At 40.6% G+C, this 23,822-nt stretch overlaps 1 protein-coding gene across 2 annotated transcripts in view; it reads left to right on the top strand.

Moving 5' to 3' along the window:
• Positions 1-23,822, top strand: part of LOC126267437 (sodium/potassium/calcium exchanger 3-like) — a 292,258-nt gene that overhangs the window by 113,835 nt on the left and 154,601 nt on the right. For both annotated transcript variants that reach the window (XM_049972698.1, XM_049972697.1), the window contains one exon: positions 431-613. In XM_049972698.1, the coding sequence (XP_049828655.1) occupies positions 431-613 (183 nt within the window). The remainder of the gene's footprint in view (positions 1-430; positions 614-23,822) is intronic.

Here is a 23,822-nt window from a genome sequence, read left to right on the forward strand (position 1 = left end):
CTTCGAGATGCGGCGCTGGCCAACTGCAGCGCGCCGCCTCTCTCTCTCTCTCTCCCTCTTTGTCCCTGCAGATTCGCCCATCACCTGAGTTCTCTTCCAGATGCAGCGCTGGCCAACTGCAGTGCGCCGCCTCTCTCTCTCTCTCTCTGTCCCTGCAGATTCGCCCATCACCTGAGTTCTCTTCCAGACACAGCGTTGGCCAACTGCAGCGCGCCGCCTCTCTCTCCTCTCTCTCTCTCTCTCTCTCTCTCTCTCTCTCTCTCTCTCTCTCTCTCTCTCTCTCTGTCCCTGCAGATTCGCCCATCACCTGAGTTCTCTTCCAGACGCGGCGCTGGCCAACTGCATCGCGCCGCCTCTCTCTTTCTCTCTCTCTCTCTCTCTCTCTCTCTCTGTCCCTGCAGATTCGCCCATCACCTGAGTTCTCTTCCAGACGCGGCGCTGGCCAACTGCAGCGCGCCGGCCGTCGACAACTTCCCGTGGGACGGTCTGACGCGTGCAGAGCGCCAGCAGGGGTACGCCGCGCTGCACGCCATGGCAGCCGCCTACCTGTTCGGCACGATGGCCATCATCTGCCACAAATATTTCGTGCCAAGTGTACACCTGATTGCAAAACGTAAGTTGGTAAACCATTTCTATTCTCTTATAAGTCAATTTTATTAGACTATGCGCGATCGTGACAGTCCTGTGTCACGGCTTGGGAATCAGTTGCCTACGTGGGTGTGGAAATAATTCGTTGTTTTGCTCTTTATTTCCCCAGAACCAACGCCACCTACAAGTAGCATTTTCAAATCGCGTCTAGGTATCTTAACTCGGTATCTTCAGATCGCTCAGTGTAGTTACAACGTCAATATTCCTTTTCAGATCGCATTTTGATTGCGACAGTTCTTCACAGTGAAGAAATAACTATGTTATTGATAATCTTCTTCTCGAGTGCTGAGTGTTCTTGCTCTGAATTGAGCACGTTGGACACATTTAGAACCTTTAATGTTTGGTGTCTATCCACTGCCAAACTGCAGTCAAACAATACTGTGTGCAGTAGAACTATCACAGCCTTGATTGGATACCAAGACAGTTTTTTCTGTGTTTTTTGCCGGCCGAAGTGGCCGTGTGGTTCTAAGCGCTACGGGCTGGAGCCGAGCAACCGCTACGGTCGCAGGTTCGAATCCTGCCACGGGTATGGATGTGTGTGATGTCCTGAGGTTAGTTACGTTTAATTACTTCTAAGTTCTAGGCGACTGATGACCTCAGAAGTTAAGTCGCATAGTGCTCAGAGCCATTTGAACCGTGTTTCTGTGCTTTTTTCGGGAACTTTGACGTAACATGAGTAGTAGGGCAAGGTTCATGCCACCCCACTGTCCATTGTCGCCAAATTTATTCAAGATGGCGGCGATGTCGTCATCCAAGATGGCGGCATGTAGACATGGCAACAGCGCATGACGTCATCCAATATGGCAGCTTTTGGCCTACGGCCACTAACCTAACCTCGATCTCTCCCACCAAAAATGGTGGGAAATTTGAATTTTGGCGGGAAAATAGACCAATTGTGCTACATCCACTAATCTATGCATCCAGAAGAAAAAAATGGCGGCAAACTTGAATTCCTACACCATAATGCATGCCAAACCATACTTGTCTTTATTATTATTCATTATCATTTATTATTATTTAAATAGACCAATTGGGCTATGTCCACTAACCTAAGCCTCCAAAAGAAAAAAATGGTGAGAAATTTGAATTCCAACAGGATAATGAATGCAAAAACCGTACTTGTCCTTATTATTATTATTCATCACTATTGATTATCATTTATTAACATTCATTATCATTCATTATTATTTATTATCATTTTTTATTATGTATTATCATTTATTATTATTTATTATTATTGGCCTGCCTCTACTACAAAATACCCTCCAAATTCAAATTCCGACATGATAATGGCTGCAAAACCTTACTTTTGTTTATTATTATTCATTATCATTTATTAACATTCATTATCATTCATTGTCATTTATTTTAATTCGTTATCATTTATTATCATTCATTATCATTTTTTTATTATTATTATTATTATTATTATTTATTATAATAGGCCTACCTCCACTAGAAAATTGCGTAAAAAATTCAATTTCCAACACGATAATGTCGTGAAAACTGTACTTCTATTTATTATTATCATTTATTATTTATTCGAGATGTCCGATTTTCTCGGCCAGGAAGCCATTTTCCTTACATCCATAACAAAAATCTATCACAAGTTCAAATCCCAACACCATAACTGATCACACGTACGAACTTCCTCCGTCACTTATCTTTTTTCGCTGGTAGCCTATCATAATCGTGTCAAATAATAAACTGCACTTATAGTAACGTAAGTCACGTCCTCTGATTTTGTAGGGGGGCAAGGGACTGAAGACTTTATTTCAAGCAGTACGGTCATCACTTGTTCTCCAACACAGTCAGCACACACATCTTTGATATCGCAGTGCAGTCGCCACGATGTCCGCGCTCCAACTGAATTAGTTCAAACCCTCGGCACCCCTTGGCCAGCGCGCGGAGACACTGCCTGCGCCTGTCACATGAGGCGACCGGCCAGGTGCGGTTAGAGATGGGTCGAACTCGTTCATTCCCGTGAACTACTTCATTCATATCGCTCTTTGCTGTGAAGCGTTCAAATGAGGCAGTTCATTCATGAAGTACGGAAACCTGGCGAAGTTGCCCAGTTCGCCGCTCAGCTGCGGCTATGCTCGCTCTTACAATAAAGCTTCGTAATACTTCATAATTTTACCAACAGATGGCCGAACTATGCAGTAACATGCTCACAACGTTTTACGCTCTTATAGCGTCTGAGTTAAATTAAATAGAGCATGGTCGAAGGGGACAATGGAAAGATAAACAGAGAAGCCTGTGACATATAAAGAAGGTATTACATTTAATCTTGCTCGACATTTCCTCATGAAGCGCCCAAAAAAGTCTTTATCTGCCAAATGAAACATTACTTGTTGTATACATGGACTGAAAACGAGGGCTACCAATGAAATGCAGTCCAATTTTATGTCCCATTTAAAATTTAATCCAAACTAGAATGAGTATGATTACCACTGTCACAAAGTCTATACACCTACGTTAAGTAATTATACGGAAGTTTGCAGACAAATGAATATTAAAGATACAAACGAAGAGGCTGGCTGTGTGAGAACGCACAGCCAACATGAAAATAAAAGGTTTGTTAATAACACTGAAAGAGGGATTTTACCTGAAATCGTACCAATGACTACAGGTGACAGTTTACGTTTTGAATCTGGAGGGTTATTATTCTCAACAAAAATAAAATCTACAGGAAAACTTCCGTATAATTACTTAACGTAGGTGTATAGACTTTGTGACAGTGGTAATCATACTCATTCTAGTTTGGATTAAATTTTAAATGGGACATAAAATTGGACTGCATTTCATTGGTAGCCCTAGTTTTCAGTCCATGTATACAACAAATAATGTTTCATTTGGCAGATAAAGACTTTTTTGGGCGCTTCATGAGGAAATGTCGAGCAAGATTAAATGTAATACCTTCTTTATATGTCACAGGCTTCTCTGTTTATCTTTCCATTGTCCCCTTCGACCATGCTCTATTTAATTTAACTCAGACGCTATAAGAGCGTAAAACGTTGTGAGCATGTTACTGCATAGTTCGGCCATCTGTTGGTAAAATTATGAAGTATTACGAAGCTTTATTGTAAGAGCGAGCATAGCCGCAGCTGAGCGGCGAACTGGGCAACTTCGCCAGGTTTCCGTACTTCATGAATGAACTGCCTCATTTGAACGCTTCACAGCAAAGAGCGATATGAATGAAGTAGTTCACGGGAATGAACGAGTTCGACCCATCTCTAACCGCGCCTGGCCGGTCGCCTCACGTGACAGGCGCAGGCAGTGTCTCCGCGCGCTGGCCAAGGGGTGCCGAGGGTTTGAACTAATTCAGTTGGAGCGCGGACATCGTGGCGACTGCACTGCGATATCAAAGATGTGTGTGCTGACTGTGTTGGAGAACAAGTGATGACCGTACTGCTTGAAATAAAGTCTTCAGTCCCTTGCCCCCCTACAAAATCAGAGGACGTGACTTACGTTACTATAAGTGCAGTTTATTATTTGACACGATTATGATAGGCTACCAGCGAAAAAAGATAAGTGACGGAGGAAGTTCGTACGTGTGATCTGTTATGGTGATGGGATTTGAACTTGTGATAGATTTTTGTTATGGATGTAAGGAAAATGGCTTCCTGGCCGAGAAAATCGGACATCTTGAATAAGTAATAATTGATAATAATAAATAGAAGTACAGTTTTCGAGACGTTATCGTGTTGGAATTTGAATTTGACGCAAATTTCTAGTGGAGGTACACCTATAATAATAAATAATAATAAATGATAATGAATGTTAATAAATGATAATCAATAATAATGAATAATAATAATAATAATGACAAGTACGGTTTTTGCATGCATTATTCTGTTGGAATTCAAATTTCCCGCCATTTTTTCCTTCTGTAGGCTTAGGTTTGTGGATGTAGCCCAATTGGTCTATTTAAATAATAATAAATGATAATGAATGTTAATAAATGATAATGAATAACAATAAAGATGAGTGTGATTTTGCATGCATTATCGTGTTGGAGTTCAAACTTGCCGCCATTTTTTTCTTCTGGAGGCATAGGTTAGTGGATGTAGAAAAATTGGTCTATTTTCCCGCCAAAATTCAAATTTTCCACCATTTTTCGGGGGAGGGGTCGAGGTTAGGGTAGTGGACGTAGGACAATTGCCCTAATTTTCCCCCAAAAGCCGCCATATTGGATGACGTCATGTGTTGTTGCCAAGTCTACATGCCGCCATCTGAGATGACGTCATCGCCGCCATCTTGAATAAATTTGGCAACAATGGAAAGTGGGGGTGGCACGAACTTTGCCCTATTTCTAACATGGGCGATGAAATCCTTCCTGCTCTATCGCTGGCCGCATCTATGGCTCCTCTTCGAATGTGGTAGCTCATTACCCACCATGAGAAAGTTTGACATCAATGTGTATGTCAAAACCCACAAAAGACGGTACAAATTTAGATAATATTCTTGTCCATTTCAATGTTACACAATAATAAACATATTTAATAATGTCTCCATCTTCTTGTCACATCTCAGTTCACGCTAATTACACCAAGAGTTTTAAATCATTAGGCAGCGTTAACAGGCAGTTCAAACAATTAAACAGTTCATGAAATCTGCGTCTAATAAGTTCAGAAGTCTGATCAGATAAGTTTCTCAACTACAGACATTAAATAAAAACATGGTCGTGTGTTAACTGACTGTTCCGTTGGTTCTTAGTAGGAGGGGCGTTTGAGAAATCCGTGAAAAGTCCGAGAGATGCCACTATCGAGGTCATGTTTAGTTAGTAGCATCTTTGGAAATAACGCACACCAAATTTCAGCCATATTGGTCGATTTCATTGTGTTTGGCATTCGTGTGAATCAAGGAAGTCGAGTGATAGTCAAAAATGGACGAAAAACAATTTCGTGCGGTGGTTAAACATTACTCTATGAAAGGCAAAACGCCTCAGGAGACTAAAGGGAAGCATGATAACAATTACGGTGGCTCTGCACCTTTGATTAGAACAGTTTCAAAATTTGCGGAGTGGCCATATGAGCACAAGTGATACTGAACATTCTAGACGCCATTTGGAAGTTACGACTCCAGAAATCATTGATAAAATACACGATATGGCGATAGATGACAGAAGAGTTAAGGTGCGTGATTGCTAGTGCTAGTACTTGTGGGCATCTCGAATGAACGGGTACATATTTTGCATAAACATTTGGACATGAGAAAGCTATCCGCAACATGGGTTCCGCGATTGCTCATGTTGTTGTTGTTGTTGTTGTTGTCTTCAGTCCTGAGACTGGTTTGATGCAGCTCTCCATGCTACTCTATCCTCTGCAAGCTGCTTCATCTCCCAGTACCTACTGCAACCTACATCCTTCTGAATCTGCTTAGTGTACTCATCTCTCGGTCTCCCTCTACGATTTTTACCCTCCACGCTGCCCTCCAATGCCAAATTTGTGATCCCTTGATGCCTCAAAACATGTCCTACCAACCGATCCCTTCTTCTAGTCAAGTTGTGCCACAAACTTCTCTTCTCCCCAATCCTATTCAATACCTCCTCATTAGTTACGTGATCTATCCACCTTATCTTCAGTATTCTTCTGTAGCACCACATTTCGAAAGCTTCTATTCTCTTCTTGTCCAAACTAGTTATCGTCCATGTTTCACTTCCATACATGGCTACACTCCAAACAAATACTTTCAGAAACGACTTCCTGATACATGAATCTATATTCGATGTTAACAAATTTCTCTTCTTCAGAAACGCTTTCCTTGCCATTGCCAGTCTACATTTTATATCCTCTCTACTTCGACCATCATCAGTTATTTTACTTCCTAAATAGGAAAACTCCTTTACTACTTTAAGTGTCTCATTTCCTAATCTAATTCCCTCAGCATCACCCGATTTAATTTGACTACATTCCATTATCCTCGTTTTGCTTTTGTTAATGTTCATCTTATATCCTCCTTTCAAGACACTGTCCATTCCGTTCAACTGCTCTTCCAAGTCCTTTGCCGTCTCTGACAGAATTACAATGTCATCGGCGAACCTCAAAGTTTTTACTTCGTCTCCATGAATTTTAATACCTACTCCAAATTTTTCTTTTGTTTCCTTTACTGCTTGCTCAATATACAGATTGAATAACATCGGGGAGAGGCTACAACCCTGTCTCACTCCTTTCGCAACCACTGCTTCCCTTTCATACCCCTCGACTCTTATTACTGCCATCTGGTTTCTGTACAAATTATAAATAGCCTTTCGCTCCCTGTATTTTACCCCTGCCACCTTTAGAATTTGAAAAAGAGTATTCCAGTCAACATTGTCGAAAGCTTTCTCTAAGTCTACAAATGCTAGAAACGTAGGTTTGCCTTTTCTTAATCTTTCTTCTAAGATAAGTCGTAAGGTCAGTATTGCCTCACGTGTTCCAACATTTCGACGGAATCCAAACTGATCCTCCCCGAGGTCTGCATCTACCAGTTTTTCCATTCGTCTGTAAAGAATTCGCGTTAGTATTTTGCAGCCGTGGCTTATTAAACTGATAGTTCGGTAATTTTCACATCTGTCAGCACCTGCTTTCTTTGGGATTGGAATTATTATATTATTCTTGAAGTCTGAGGGTATTTCGCCTGCTCATACATCTTGCTCACCAGCTGGTAGAGTTTTGTCATGACTGGCTCTCCCAAGGCCGTCAGTAGTTCTAATGGAATGTTGTCTACTCCGGGGGCCTTGTTTCGACTCAGGTCTTTCAGTGCTCTGTCAAACTCTTCACGCAGTATCGTATCTCCCATTTCGTCTTCATCTACATCCTCTTCTATTTCCATAATATTGTCCTCAAGTACATCGCCCTTGTATAAGCCTTCTACATACTCCTTCCACCTTTCTGCCTTCCATTCTTTGCTTAGAACTGGGCTGCCATCTGAGCTCTTGATATTCATACACGTGGTTCTCTTCTCTCCAAAGGTGTCTTTAATTTTCCTGTAGGCAGTATCTATCTTACCCCTAGTGAGATAAGCTTCTACATCCTTACATTTGTCCCCTAGCCATCCCTGTTTAGCCATTTTGCACTTCCTGTCGATCTCATTTTTGAGACGTTTGTATGATTGCTCATACTTGACCAAAAACGGAATCGTGTGAAGTGTTGCAAGGATTGTTTGCAGCAGTTCCGGAAGAATCTGCAAGACTTTAAGCGTCGTTTCGTCACTGTGGATGAAAAAGGGATACATTACTACACTCCTGAGACAAACAACAATCTAAACAATGGGTTACCAAGGGAGAATCTGCACCAAAAAACCTTGAAGACCATTCCTTCGGCGGGAAAGGTTATGGCGACTGTCTTTTGGGATTCGCAAGGGATAATCCTCATCAACTATCCGGAAAAGGGTAAAACTATTACAAGTGAATATTATTCATCGTTATTGGACCGTTTGAAAATCGAGTTGCAAGAAAACCCCGGCGATTGGACCACAAGAATGTCCTTTTCCATCACGACAATGCACCTGCACAGACCTCAGCAGTTGTGGTCACAAAATTAATGGAAATAGAATTCCAACTCGTTTCACATCACCCCGGTTCTCCAGGCTTGGCTCCCTCACCACACTACTATTTGTTCCCTAATTTGAAGAAATGGCTGGCGGGACAAAGATTTTATTCAGTGGAGGAGGTGATTGCAGCAACTAATAGCTATTTTGCGGACTTGGACGATTCCTATTATTCGGAAGGATCAACAAATTAGAACAGCGTTGAATGAAGTGTATAAGTCTAAAATGAGACTATGTCGAAAAATAAATAAAATTTAACTAAAACACGTAAGTAATTTTTATTTTTGCACGGACTTTTCAAATGCCCCTCGCAGAATATTTTACACATTATGAGTGTAAAAACAAACACAATGGTATAATATTCTACAACGATATCGAAACAGCCGGAAACCTGTTTTTTTTTTTTTTAAAAAAATCCATATATGACCTCGTATCTCCTGAACTAAGTGTCGTACAATGATCTAACGTTGTAAGTACATTCAGCGGCTTATGTGGATACCGTGTGAGAAATTTATTGCGAATAGTTTTATTTGTGCGTGCGTGTGTGTCTGTGTCTGTGTGCGTGTGTGTGTATGTCCCATATCTCCTCCTGAAATACTGGACCGATTTAAGCGAGACCTGGTGCACAAGTACCTCAGTGTCAGACGACACCCGCTTTGTGGGTAAGAACAACCTACCTATCAAAGGAGTGGGGCCGGGAAAGAAGCGTAGGCCGCGACGCGTGAGTTCCCAGATTTACTCATCCAGTGTTTGACAACAAGAACATTTAGGGACTTGACAACAAACTTATCGCGTAATTTCACCATTACCAATTTTTTTCTCGCTGACAACCCCTTCAAAACGATGAAAGGAAAAGTGTTTGTCGCTTACTACTTTTCTGCTGTGGATGCAGTTAGTACAGATGACGTATAGCGTTGTAATTTATTACTGCTCTACTACAAACCGTATTCGCAGTACAGTTTACAGGCAGTATGCAGATATACCATGGAATATTCAAATGGTTGGAATGGCTCTGAGCACTTTGGGACTTAACTTCTGAGGTCATCAGTCCCCTAGAACTTGGAACTACTTAAACCTAACCAAACTAAGGGCATCACACACATCCATGCCCGAGGCAGGATTCGAACCTGTGACCGTAGCGGTCGCGCGGTTCCAGACTGAAGCGCCTAGAACCGCTCCGCTACCGCGGAATGTAAGAGCACAATTATATCACTGTTCGACACACAGTTCAGGAGACATCACATCACAAGCAATGAGATGCATGAGAAACTGTCACATAACGTTTAATTTGTTACTTCTTTGGTAATAACTTTATTCGCAATAAATTTGGCAAAAAGCATCCAAATATGCCGTTGAATGTACATACAGTACTATATCACTGTACGACACACAGCTCAGGGGTTAAGACATTGCAAACGTCATGCACCAGGTCAGAAGACGCGTGGTGTGGCCAGGCATGCACAGCTATAAATGCGAGTCACAGTTGGTGATAACTGATGGAAAGTCATCGAACAAACCAGAGATAATATCTGGCGCTCCCCAAGGAAGTGTTATAGGCCCTTAGCTACTCTTGATCTATAAAAATAATGAGCTTGAGTATCGGTTATTTGGTTAGCAACGAAATAAATAACGCTGTTTTACCGATCGCTCTCAAGAATATTGAGAAAGGATGATTAATTATTAACAGTTCCACTCTAAACTGTGTTGTCTGCAGTAAAAAACTTTTCGACGAGCGGGTGACGACAAATTGTTGCCTGCAGCTACGGCACCCTCGCTGAGCGGTCGTTTGTGCTTCGTGCGGCGGCCGGCACCGATTCCATCAGGTGTTTCGCGGAACTGTTATCAAGTTTTTGTTTTAGTGTAATCTACTGGATATTTTGCCTGCAAGTAGTTAGCAACAAGTGTCAAAGCATCGTCGCTGGGAGACTTCTCTCGGCGGCTATTTATAAAATGGAAACTAATGACGAAATCCCAGTCGGTACAGGCCAAAGGTCGGCTATCGCTTTGCATGCGAGTCACAACATCCAGACTGCCACGATGCATCCTCCTTCAATAGTGTTAATTACAAATATGCATCAATTGGATACCATGGGAATGTGCTCTCTAGATCACTGTCCTCACAATGATCAGATGGAGATGGACCAGCATTCATCAAGTTCAGCTTTCTTGTCGCAGTGTCTGACAAACAATACCCAGCGACAAAAGGCAAGACACCGATCACCATCATCCCAACAGGCAGCAGCTCCTGACGCACACGTTCCGAAGAAGGCAAAGGCAAGTGAAAGGCACAGTAGTGATGTTGAAGTGGATTTAAATGTGGTAGATATTGATAATTTTGGATACACTGTGGAAGTTCTAGGAGGAGATACTAACTTGAGTGTAAATATAGGACACAGGAATTGCAATGAGCAGCCTGCTTCCCAAAAGTCTGTTAGTCGTAAGAACGTGATCTCCTACATGAAATAACACGTTACCTAGTAACAACAAATATGCTAGTAATGATAATACATATCAACAGACATGGGACCCTACGTCGTCTTTGTAGACGGAGAAAATGATAATGTAGGGAAGTTACATCTGATGGCTCTTGGAAGAATGTTGTTTACAGAAATTAATAACTTAAGACATGAAATAGTTAATATCTCAGCTATTGATAGAAACAGGTATAAAACTGAAACCAAAACAGGGCAGTCTGCAAACAGGTTGCGGTTGCTGATGTTTTTCGGCTGAAGAATATCGAGGCTTATATTCCAGATTTCCTAACAAAGAGAAAGGGAGTTATCTGTGATGTTGATATTGCATTATCCCACCAAGACATCCTTGCAGAAATAAAGTCAGAATTTTGAGTAACAGATTTACGAAGGTTCACAAAGCAAGTAATAGAAAATGGAGAATTGAAAGTACTTCACACACCGAAATGTGTTGTAACATTTAAATCTCAATAACTTCCACAGTACGTATATTTGTGCGGTATACAATGCCCCGTTGCACCGTATGTCCAGTCAGTTTTCAATGTCACAATTGCCTTAAATATTTCCATTTAAGTTTGCAATGTCGCAGTAGTGCCCGCTGTGCCAAATGCACGGGAGCCCACGAGACCTCTCAGTGCTCGCACGCCGGAGAGACCAGGTGTTTGCGTTGCAGCGGAAACCACCACGCTACCGATAGCTGTTGCCCAGTTTATCCGCAGCACATGGGAGCAAAGAGCAGCGAAGCCTATGGCGCTTCTTGCGTAATTGCCGTCTCGTCACCGCGACCAACATTTGCGCAAACTACTGCCAGAGTTTCTACAACACGAGAGCTCTCTCCTAGTGACTGGCCTAAAACATGCGAGAATCCAAAAGGTTTGAACATGACGGACAAAAGCATGCAGTTATGTCGGTTCCAGCTCCCAGGTCTTACAAAAATAAATCATTTACTCGCAGTCCATAGAAGCAGGGTTATTCAGGTAAGTTATACGGATTTCAGGGTCCACAGAACTCAATACAAAACAATCCATATTCTCCCACTCCTCTGGCAACATCTTATACTGGTCGAGAAACTACGAGTAACAGCCTTTTGTGCTCTAATAATGCAGATCTTTCTTTGTCTTAAAAATGAAACAGATGGCTCTTATTTGTAATGCTGTTGAAGACTTCTGCAAATCTGACAATGGCTTTTAAAATATTCCAGTGGAATGCACGGCCAGCAATCTCGAACAGAGAAAGTCTTTATCGGGATCTTAGCAGGAACCACATGCCGGTAGCTTGTATTTGCGAAACTTGGTTTCAGCCAACCCAACGAATACAATTCAAAGGATACGCTGTTCTCAGAAACGACAGAGGCGATGGAAAAGGAGGAGGAGTAGCCATTTAAATTAGAGAGACGGTTAAGTTTAAGAAATTGGACACCACTATTAGGACAACAGAATGCCAGGTAGTTGCTGCTGTAATTTACACTCCTAACGGCGCACTCACCATCGTCACCATTTACAAACCACCTAAATGTGAAATACAAGATCTTTCACTGGATCAGATTGTAGCCCATCTTCAAACGCCATTCCTTCTTTGTGCAGACTTCAACGCACACCACTCACTATGGGATTGCGAAGTAGATGACGCCGATGGCAGAGAGTTAGTTACACTTTTTGAAAAGTTTAATTTGATTCTTCTAAATGACGGTTCTCCTAGTATGATACATAACCCAAACAGACGACCGTCAGCCGTCCATTTCACATTGTGCTCTGTTGACTTCAACCGTGTAACGGAGTGAGCGGTCAAACGAGACCCTCTTGGCTCAGATCATTTCCCTCTGGAAATCACAAGAGACTTATCTATAAATACAGTAGAAATCATCTAACCAAACAGCAGGTGGAAAATAAAGGATGCTGCCTGGCCAAAGTATACTGCAACAGTCCAGGTGAAGTTTCAATCTTTTGACAATTTGTTAGCTCCGGAAGAGGGCTACCAACAGCTAATTTCAATTACTGAAGACGCTGCAACAATTTCCATTCCAAGAAAAAAGGAATTCATCGTTTTGACGTAACGGACCCTAATCTGGTGGACACTAGAGTATTCTAGAGCCATAGCACAGCGCAACCTTGCGTACAGTAACTTCTGTAAACAACAAAATGTAGAAAACGTCATTGTATATAGGAAGATAGCAGCGAAAGTTCGAAGGCGGTTAAAACACTGTAAAAAAAATAGCTGGCAAAATTTCTGTGAATCTTTAAATAACAATATTAGTATCGCTGATGTTTGGAAGAAATTAAGATTTTTCAAAAACAAAAACTTCACTATGCGTCAGTCATTAAGTGACGCATGGCTTGAAGACTTTATGAATTTAATCTCACCAGCTTCCGCAGCCGAGCAGCCATATTGCCCCGCGGAACAACGAGATTACAATCATTTTCTCGTCGTACCGTTTTCTTATGAAGAGCTGATGAATGGCATTAAAAAGAGCGTAACTTCCACACCCGGTAAGGACGGTATTCAGTATCAGATGATATAAATTCTCCCAGACATAGCACTCAGAAAACTGTTACAGATATTTAACCAAATATGGATCAACGACACGCTAATAGAAGATTGGACTACTCAAGTAGTGGTACCCATACTGAAACAAAAATAAAGATGAAGAGCAGGCCAAATCACATAGACCTATTTCTCTTTCTTCCTGTATCGGCAAAACCTTAGAGTGCCTGTAAAAAATCGCTTGGAATGGTGGTTGGAATCAAATCAGACCCTGTCATTGAGTCAGTATGTGTTTAGAAAAAGCAAGGGAACAATAGATAATTTAAATATCTTAACCTCAGATATCTATGACGCAACAACAAGAAACGAGAATGTAACAGCTACATTCCTGGATATAGTTGGAGCGTATGGTAATGTTCTTATACCTATGTTGCTACGCAAGTTGGAAACCATTGGAATCCCGCCACAACTGATTTATGGAATCAGCACTTTCCTCGCTGGAAGACCCTTGTGTGTTCGGTTCCAAAATAAACTAATTGGACCACGTCGTCTTACAACAGGTCTCCCACAAGGAGCTATCCTCAGCCGCCTACTCTTTGCACTATATACTAACGAGCTGGCTAGGATGATCCCTTTTCCAGTTAAAAGCCTCCAGTATGCAGATGATATTTGTTTGTATGTGTCGACCAAAGGAATAAATCAGGCTGTATGTGAGCTTTCAGAGGCAATGGGCACACTGGATCAAACATTACGTAGCTGTGGGTTACAGATCTCGGCAGGAAAATCGGTACTTGTTCCTTTCACGAACCAAACTATGCCAGGCTGCTTGAATAGTGAAGACTTTCTGGTCATAAAATATCACTAAAATCCCAGGAGAAGTTTCTTGGTGTTCTCTTGGATTCCAGAATGAGATGGATACCTCATATTCAAACAGTACGTGTGAAAAAGCACTGAACCTTATCAGATCAGTGACAAGAGTATGATTGGGGGGGAGGGGGGGGAGCTCCCCCCAACACTCTGCCGCACGTTGATACGTTCCCATACAGACTACGGATGCACAGTCTATCACACTGCTGCTAACAGGTACCTAGCACTACTGGATAAACTGCAGTACAGAAGCTTACGCATCTGCCTCGGAGCTATGCATTCTTCTCCCACCAACGCCCTTCTCCTGGAACCAACAGAAATGCCTCTACATATCCGAAGAACAATGATGTGTGATCGTTATATCTTACAGCGGATGGCAGATACTAAACATCCACTGATAAAAAAGTGTGAAACGCTCTCTCAAATCGGGAATAACAGAAATGTCAGGAAACAGCAGTTTCATATCTACAAGCGGTAGGAAGACTGGAAATATCTCCAAAAGAAAGTATATCGAAGTGAGGTTCTTCCAATGTTCCTATATGACTACCACAGCTCTTATCACGATATTCTTGTAACACACGTCGATTATTCCAGCAAAGGAAAAGGATATGGGCAGTTTTCACCTACATCGCACCTGGCAGAAAAGGGGGCAGGATATCTTAAACCACAAACAGATGGCTCAAAAATGCTTTCTTCTGGCCAGAATCTACAGAAGAAAGGAAGTTTCAAGTACCAGTGTATGCTTCCACATTTCTTACTGAAACTTTTGCTATTATAGAGGCAATCAAATATGCAAGATCTCTCAAAATACCGAAGGCAGTAATAATCACTCACTCTCAAAGCGTTTTGAAGTTCATTACTTACAGAAATTGGGACAAAAGAACTAGGAAATACATCCTCGACATACTGGATCATTATCACAAAGCTAAAAGACTGGCCAAATTGTAGAATTTGTATGGATCAAATCACATTCCGGCATTCTTGGACTTGCTCCATAGGTTTGACAACTGTAGGCTTCTTCCTCTAAATGGGTCAAGCGTATACTACACCCAGAAGCTGACTGTGTGTGGGGTACTACAAACGTTTTTTTAGATTAGGCGCCTCTCCATCCAATCTCGATAGCGGTAGCTATAGGAAACCCAAAGGCATCAGTGAAAAATAGAAAGAAATGCCTCCCACAGGTGAGAGTATAAAAATCCTAGAGGTTAACTGTCGAAGCATTCGCAACAAAGTGACAAGAGTTCGAAGTGCTCTTCAAAAGCAGTGAAGTTCACGTAATACTAGTTACAGAAAGCTGGTTGAAACCAGGAACTGATAACAGTGAGATTTTTGGAGAAAACTTGAGTGTAAATCAAAACGATAGGCAAATGGGAAATGAAGGTGACGTATTTGTCACAGTAGACAAGAAACTTAAATCCACTGAGATAGCCGGCCGCTGTGGCCGAGCGGTTCTAGGCGCTTCAGTCTGGAACCGTGCGACTGCTACGGTGACAGGTTCGAATCCTGCCTCGGGAATAGATGTGTGTGATGTCCTTAGGTTAGTTAGGTTTAAGTAGTTCTAAGTTCTAGGGGACTGATGACCACAGATGTTAAGCCCTATAGTGCTCAGAGCCATTTGAACCATTTCCACTGAGATAGAAACCGAAGCTGCATGTGAGATTGTTTGGTCAAGACTCAGTATCATGGTGGGCAGAAAATAGTAATTAGATCCTTCTGTCACCAACCAGACTCATCTGATGCAACAGGAAACTTAAGAGAAAACCTCACTAGTATGGGTAGAGGTTATACTTGACAAACTAAACTATTAATTGGATCGTTTTACCGACCCCCCCTCCCCCCCCCCCCCCCCGACTCAGAAGATATATTTGCTGCAGAGTTCAAAGAAAACTTGAATCTCATTTCAAATAGGTAACCTACTCATACAATTATAGTCGGTGGCGACTTCAATCTACCCTCTATATGCTGGAAAAATTATACGTTTAAAGCAGGCGGCAGGCATCAAACGTCAACCGAAATTGTACTGAATGCTTTCTCAGAAAATTATTTTGAACAATTAGTTCATGAGCCTACTCGAAGCGTAAATGGATGCATACTTGACCTCTTAACAACAAATAATCCTGGACAAATAGGGAGTATCATGACGAATACAGGGATTAGCGACCACAAGGCAGTTGCTGCTAGGCTGAATACCGTAACACCCACAAACCTCAAAAAGGAATGCAAAGTACATCTGTTTTAAAAAGCTGATAAAAATGCTCTTAATGCCTTTTTAAGTGACATTCTCCACTCCTTCCAATCTGATCGCGTAAGCGTAGAGAAGATGTAGAATGATTTCAAAGAGATATTATCGACGGCAATGGAGAGATACATACCACATAAATTAATAAGTGATGGTACTGATCCTCCATGGTACACAAAACGGGTCAGATCGCTCTTGCAAGAGAAACGGAAAAAGCATGCCAAATTTAAAAGAGCACAAAACCCCGAAGGTTGGCAAAGTTTTGCAGAAGTTAGAAATACAGAACGTGCTTCAATGCGAGATGCTTTTAATAATCTCCACAACGAAACTCTGTCTCGGAATCTGCAGAAAACCCAAAGAGGTTCTGGTCATATACAAAGCACACAAGTGGCAAGACGCAATCGATATCTTTACTGCGCGATAACAACGGTGAAGTGACTGATGACAGTGCCACAAAAGCAGACTTATTAAACGCGTGTTTCCGAAACGCCTTCACCAAAGAAGATGAAGTAAATATTGCCGAATTCCAATCAAGAACAACTGCAAAGATGAGAATCATAGAAGTAGATATCCTCGGTGTAGCAAAGCAGCTTAAATTACTTTATAAAGATAAGGCCTCCGGTCCAGATAGTGTACCAGTCAGGTGGTTCCTCTCAGAGTGTGCAGATGCAATAGCTCCATATTTAGCAATTATATACAACCGCTCGCTCACAGAAAGTTCCCTACCTAAAGACTGGAAAGTTGCTCAAGCCACATCAATACCCAAAAAGGGAAATAGGAGTAATCCGCTGAATTACAGGCCCATATAACTAATGTCGATTTTCAGAAGGGTTCTGGAACATACACTGTATTCGAAAGAAAAGAAGAAAACGATTTACTGACACATGGTCAGCACGGATTCAGCAAATATCGTTCTGGCGGGACACAGCTAGCTCTTTATACTCACTAAGTAATGAGTGGTATAGTCAGGGGATGTCAAATTGACTCCATATTTTTGGCTTTTTCAGAAGACTTTCGACGCCGTTCCTCAGAAGCGTCTTCTAACCAAACTGTGTGCCTACATAATATCGCCTCAGTTGTGCTACAGGATTCGTGATTTCCTGCCAGAAAGGTCACAGTTCGTAGTAATAGACAGAAAGTCATCGAGTAAAACAGAAGTAATATCCGGCGTTTCCCAAGGAAGTGTTATAGGCCCTCTATTGTTCCTGTTCTATATTAACGACATAGGAGACAATCTGAGTAGCCCTCTTAGATTATTTGCATATGATGCTGTAATTTACCGTCTTGTAAAGTCATCAGATGACCAAAATCAATTGCAAAATGATTTAGATAAGTTATCTGTGTGGTGCCAAGAGTGGCAATTGATCCTGAATAAAGAAAACTGTGAAGTAATTCACATAAGTACTAAAAGAAATCCGCTAAATTTCGATTACGCGATAACACACACAAATCTGAAGACTGTAAATTCAACTAAATGCTTAGGGATTACAATTACAAATAACCTACATTGGAACGATGACACAGGTAATGTTGTGGGTAGAGCAAACCAGAGACTGCGAATCATTGGCAGAACACTGAGAAGGTGCAACAGATCTACTAAAGAGACTGCTTACACTACACTTGTCCGCCCTATTCTGGAGTATTGCTGTGTGGTGTGGGATCCGTATCAGGCAGGCTGACGGATGATATTGAAAAAGTTCAAAGATGGGTGGCTCATTTTGTATTTTCGCGAAATAGGGGAGATAGTGACACAGACATGATATGTGAATTAGAGTGGCAATTATTAAAACAAAGGCGTTTTTCGTTGCGATGGGATCTTCTCATGAAATTTCAATCACCAGTTTTCTCCTCTGATTGCGAAAACATTCTGTTGGCACCCACCTACATAGGGAGAAATGATCATCACGATAAAATAAGATAAATCAGGGCTCGCACAGAAACATTTAAGTGCTCGTTTTTCCCACGCGCCTTTCGAGAGTGGAACGGTAGAGGGACAGCTTGAAAGTGGTTCATTGAACCCTCTGCCAGACACTTAATTGTGAATAGCAGAGTAATCACGTAGATGTATGTAAGTCCCCCAATCATACTGTAATCATCAATGGAGACTTAAATCTACTGTCAATTGGAAAAATTACATTGTTGTTAGTGGTGGGCATGATAAGACATCCTGAGAAACATTACTAAATACCTTCTCTGGAAGCCGCCTATAACAGATAGTTCGAAACTCCACTCAAGATGGAAGTATGTTAGATCTAATGACAAATAACAGACCTAACCTATTTGAAGATGTCCACATTGAAACTGGTATCGGTGACCAAAACGCAGTTGTGGACTGTCTGGCCATGTCCGATCGTGTACCAGTCACTACACGACCCATCAAATGCACCTTTACCGGATGTGCATGCTGACTCAACAACCCCGAGTGTTCTGCACTCCCGGCAGGGGGCTCTTTGGGACAGTCAATCTCAATGCAGTTCCCAGAGACCCTCTCCCAGAGACCCTCCACTACGAGAAGAGAGAACACGAATAGAGAGAGAGAATGATTAGTGTGATCTGAGTCTTGGTCCAAGATAGTTTTATTGATTTATGTTGGCTATTAAGGTTTACATAGATGCAGCCACCACATTTGTTATTTATGGTAGTCATAAACACCAGCCTGTACTCTAATCTACCCACATGTCTTATTGGTAATCTCTCTATGACCACATAGAGCAGAATAAGTTTTTATAATGATAACAAGTTACAGTTGCAATCAAAGTATAAAAATTAATGCTGATTTACATGGACAAATTAAGTATCTTGTATACAGCTAGGCAGAGTGGAGTGGCCATGTGTTCTGGGGCGCCATGTCATGGATTGCGCGACCTCTCCCACCAGAGGTTTGAGTCCTCCCTCAGGCATGGGTATGTGTGTTGTTCTTAGCATAAGTTAGTTTAAGTAGTGTGTAAATCTAGGGACTGATGACCTCAGCATTTTGGTCCCTTAGGGATTCACACACTGTACTATATGCAGATAGTATCTTAAATATATCAACATTGTCCATATCATGAAACTCTTTTCTATTGTAAAAGCAGCGAGAGGAAATTCATTAACAATTTTAAGGGCATTCACTTCATGGGAGTCTCCTGTTATTGCTACCCTGTGCCTTGGGATGTCAATGCTTGGGTTATTTCTAGTATCATGTTTGTGAATTGTTTCCCTAATAATATATTCTTTAATGAACTTGACAAAGAGTGCAGGTATACAGATTTATCACTGTCAGTATCCAAAGCCTATTACCGAGAGGGTGACAGTGCCCTTTAGTATCAGCCTTGCTTATTACACAATTTTTTTCTTTTAAAATGTTGCTGATATAAGGAGAATGTCCCCATATGAGAAGGCCATATGAGGTATGTGAATGAAAGAGCGTAAAATATGTCACACAGATAATTATTGCTGACCATATCTCTCAGTTTCCAAGTGAGATAGGACGCTCTTGAGATCCTTTTACAGAATATATTGTTTTTAATGCTCTTTCCAACTGAGTTTGGCATCAATGTGTACTCCTAAGAATTTGATACATTTATTATCTACATTCGTAGACAGTCCTAACATAAGCTTTTGGGTTTTGTCTGAATTACAAAGAAGTTTATTGGCTGCAAACCAATTTAATGCAGAGTCAGGGGTTTCTTGTGTAATCTTATCAAGAGATGGGATGTCGTGATATTAAGTAAATAAAGTCGCATCATGAGGAAAGCAGATAACTGACTGTAACACACAATGGGGTGGTCATTGACAGCCACAATGGAAAACAAAAGGCCCAAGGACAGAGCCCTGTGGAACACCTGTTCCAATTTCTACTAAGGGGGAGTGTCTATTTCTGAGACAAACTGTTTTCTGTTGTTCAGGTAGTAAAAAAATTACTGCCAATATAGATTTTAGTACACCCTAATACTCTAATTTTGTGGCAATATGTTAAAACGAATGCATCTGATTGCTTTACTTAGATCACGTAGTACAAGTGACACTATATTCTTATTTTCGAAAGCTTTTTGAGTCTGATCAATAATTGCAGAACAGCTGCAGTAGTACCTTTATCTGGCCAAAATCTGCAGATTGTTGCAAAGGAGATCCGTCTTATCAAAAGAATTCCTTAATTGAACATACACAATGATTCAAATATTTTTGAGGATATTGACACAATAGAAACTGATCAGTAGTGCTTGGGGGAGTTGTTCAAGAAGTGCTTGGGGGAGTTGTTCATCACTCTTTTCGAATATGGGGATAGCTTTTGAGATTTTGATTGAATTCAGAAGTACTCCATACTCTAAACATTTATCAAACATAAAACCTAGTGGCTTACTTATCAAGTGAGCTGTATGTTTAACAACATAATTATAAATCCAGTAGCAGTCCATACTTTTGGAATTAGATATTTTGGAAAACAGTTTTACAGTTGTCATTGGACGTGATATTTATCCCCAAGAAACAAAAGCTCTTCAGACAGCTAAGGACCAAGCAGATTCCTCGAAGATCTGTCTATGTTTAATTTCGTCTCAGTTCTCTAAGTGATGTGACAAAGTAGTCATTCAAGTCTCCTGAATCAAGCAGAGTTTGACATACCAGACTGGAAGAATTATCTTGTCTGATAACTTCCCTCGCTGCCTTACACTTATTTGGAGCAACTTCTATATACCTTTCACATACTGCTTTTTTGGTTTGTATGAGCTTAGCTTTATAATACTTTTTACTTCTAAAGTAAGCAATGTAATCCAAATCACTCTGTCTGGTCTCCCGATTATCCTCACTTTTGTATATTTGATGCAGTATAAGCATGTTTCCTCTCATTTTTGCCTATTCTTTTGTATACCAGTTAATTTTTGTGTTTTTACATTTACTTGAGAACCTAATTTATACTAATGAGGAATATGAAAACCACAAGTCTCTATATAATTTCTTAAAAAATCATCAAAAGCATTTTCAACTCCAGTTTTTCTTGTCTGACACACATATACAGAGCCCCAGTTTGCGTTCTTTAACTTCTCTCTCTCTGATCTCTTACCCAATTCACATGAAATTCATTTGAATAAATTGGTTGCTTGTGATAAAATGTTAAAAACAATGAAATATAATCTGCAAAACAATCTATCAGCCAGGCCAGCTACATATTCCTCAATAAAAGCCAGTTCACACTTACCGTCATAAAACTGTCACATCATGGCACCTTCATGTCAGGGTGTATTCACACTGTCCATCATGTCAAGGCGTGTCAAGTCAGTTTAAGTCATGTGATCTCAACTTACGTGACTGTCATCAACTGTTCTTTTAGTGGGAATAGTGTTCTTCGCAAGATTATTTTCTACTGGTTTTGTACACGAAGACACATACTAAATGTGATAGTTTATATATATTCTGGCGTCCACATTTGTACGAAAATGACATTTATTGAACTTAAATGGTTTTCAGCTTGTAGGAATAGATTGTGTATGAGAGAAGGAAGAAGAAATGGAAAACAATGCATAAAAATAGTGTGTGGTCTGAAAAATGTCAATACGTGGCACTTAGAAATTCCACACACTATACAAGATCAAGGAAGGGGAATCTGCATTTTATATTTTACAAAGTTGAAGCATCAGCTTTTTCTTTTGTTATGCCAAATTGCATGCAGAAATACTAAAAGGAACCAAGCAGCCATCACAGCCAATGAAAAATTGGTTTGTTTAAGGTTAAGTTTAGTTGATCATACAGTGAAAATTTTTGTGTATTAGTCATACCTCCCTCAGTATTTTTCCCTTCAAGATTTATAAGTTGTCTTAGCATCTTCTATTTGGCTTTTAATAGATCAAGTGCCTTATTTGTACTGGGGCTAGATAGTGAAACCACATAAATGATAATCACTGGTCCTTGCAAAACTCTTTTACACGCAATCCAGAAATCTACGTAATAATAAATAAGCCTGCCACAAACGCATATTGAAACAAGCAAGTGTATGGAAGTTTCAGCCCATATCTAAATGAAACGCTACAAATGTCTGACAACATACAATTTAATTCCACCTACTAATCAACCTGATTCTACCCACAGTACTGTTTTCACTTCAAGTTGCAGTCATACTGCAGACCATTTCATTGTGCAATATTAAATATGGTATCAGTATGTATAAAAGTCCACTATATGGATATATTAGTACAAGGCTAGTCATGTAGTACACTGATGTCATACAATTCAGAGTGCTGCCTCACTGCTTCAATTAATCTTTCTTTGTTTGTTATAAATTTTAACAAAGGAAATAATGAAACAAAACAATGACAAAACAAAATATGGTGATCTGTCCATAGCAGTATATCAGGAGGAAATGAGTTTGGAGGTCTCATGATTAACAATGGTTGGATAGTGTCAGCCATCAAAACTTTCTTCACAAGAGACCTTGACTGTGGCATGACATGACATCATGAGATGGGACGGCCAGTGTGGATGCTGCCATTTGAAATGTATTGCAGAATGTTTGGATGGGACTGGAGTCAATATCAGTTCAGGCATGGATATGCTTCTAACTGTGGCAAATGACACAATATCACAGGCATCAGTCTGGTTTTGAGCTAATGGGTTCCTGCTTAATGAGAGTAAAGGAAAACATTGTATTTAGATTAAGAGATCTGCCAGTAGAAGACTTCATGGATAGTGTTAAGTTCTTAGATATTGTTATAGATAGTAAATTGACTTGGGAGTCACATATAAATACATTAGTGCAAGGCTGTCTAGAGTGGTGTATTTGTTAAGGAATTTAAAAAACCATGTACCTGTGGCCTACGTAAGATCGGTCTACCTTGCTTTTTTTCAAAGCATTATTTCTTATGGTTTTAATATGGGGCAATAGCTCACACCTTCAGGACATTTTGGTACTTTGGAAGAAAGTAATTTAAATTATCACAAACAGTGATAAACTGGCCCACTGCAAACCACTGTTTATCAACTTAAAAATATTAACTGTTATAAACATGTATATTTACAGTGCATATAAAGATGTTTATCAACTTAAAAATATTAACTGTTATAAACATGTATATTTACACTGCCCTACTGCATATAAAGAGCAACTTATCAGAATACCAGCGTAGAAGAGATGTACACTCTCATGGAACCAGGAATAGTGGCCATCTTAACATTCCTTACTACAGATTATCCAAGTCACTGAACAGCTACGCAGTGGTGGGTATCAAGATGTTTAACAAACTGCCACTAGAATGGGTAGAAGCTCCATTTGATTTATTTACAGACAAATTATTCAATTGGTTATCTGCAAATCCTTGCTACTCACTTCAGGAACTTTATGACTATAAAATGTCATAGTTGTACTGGTGTGGAGAGTGCAGCATAATTTCTTTAAGTGAGTAATTTATGATGCAATGTTTTCATATTGTTGTTGTTGTGGTCTTCAGCCCTCAGACTGGTTTGATGCAGCTCTCCATGCTACTCTATCCTGTGCAAGCTTCTTCATCTCCCAGTACCTACTGCAGCCTACATTCTTCTGAATCTGCTTAGTGTATTCATCTCTTGGTCTCCCTTTACGATTTTTACTCTCCACGCTGCCCTCCAATACTAAA

This window comes from Schistocerca gregaria, chromosome 4 (assembly GCF_023897955.1).
Source record: "Schistocerca gregaria isolate iqSchGreg1 chromosome 4, iqSchGreg1.2, whole genome shotgun sequence".
NCBI classification, from domain to species: domain Eukaryota; kingdom Metazoa; phylum Arthropoda; class Insecta; order Orthoptera; family Acrididae; genus Schistocerca; species Schistocerca gregaria.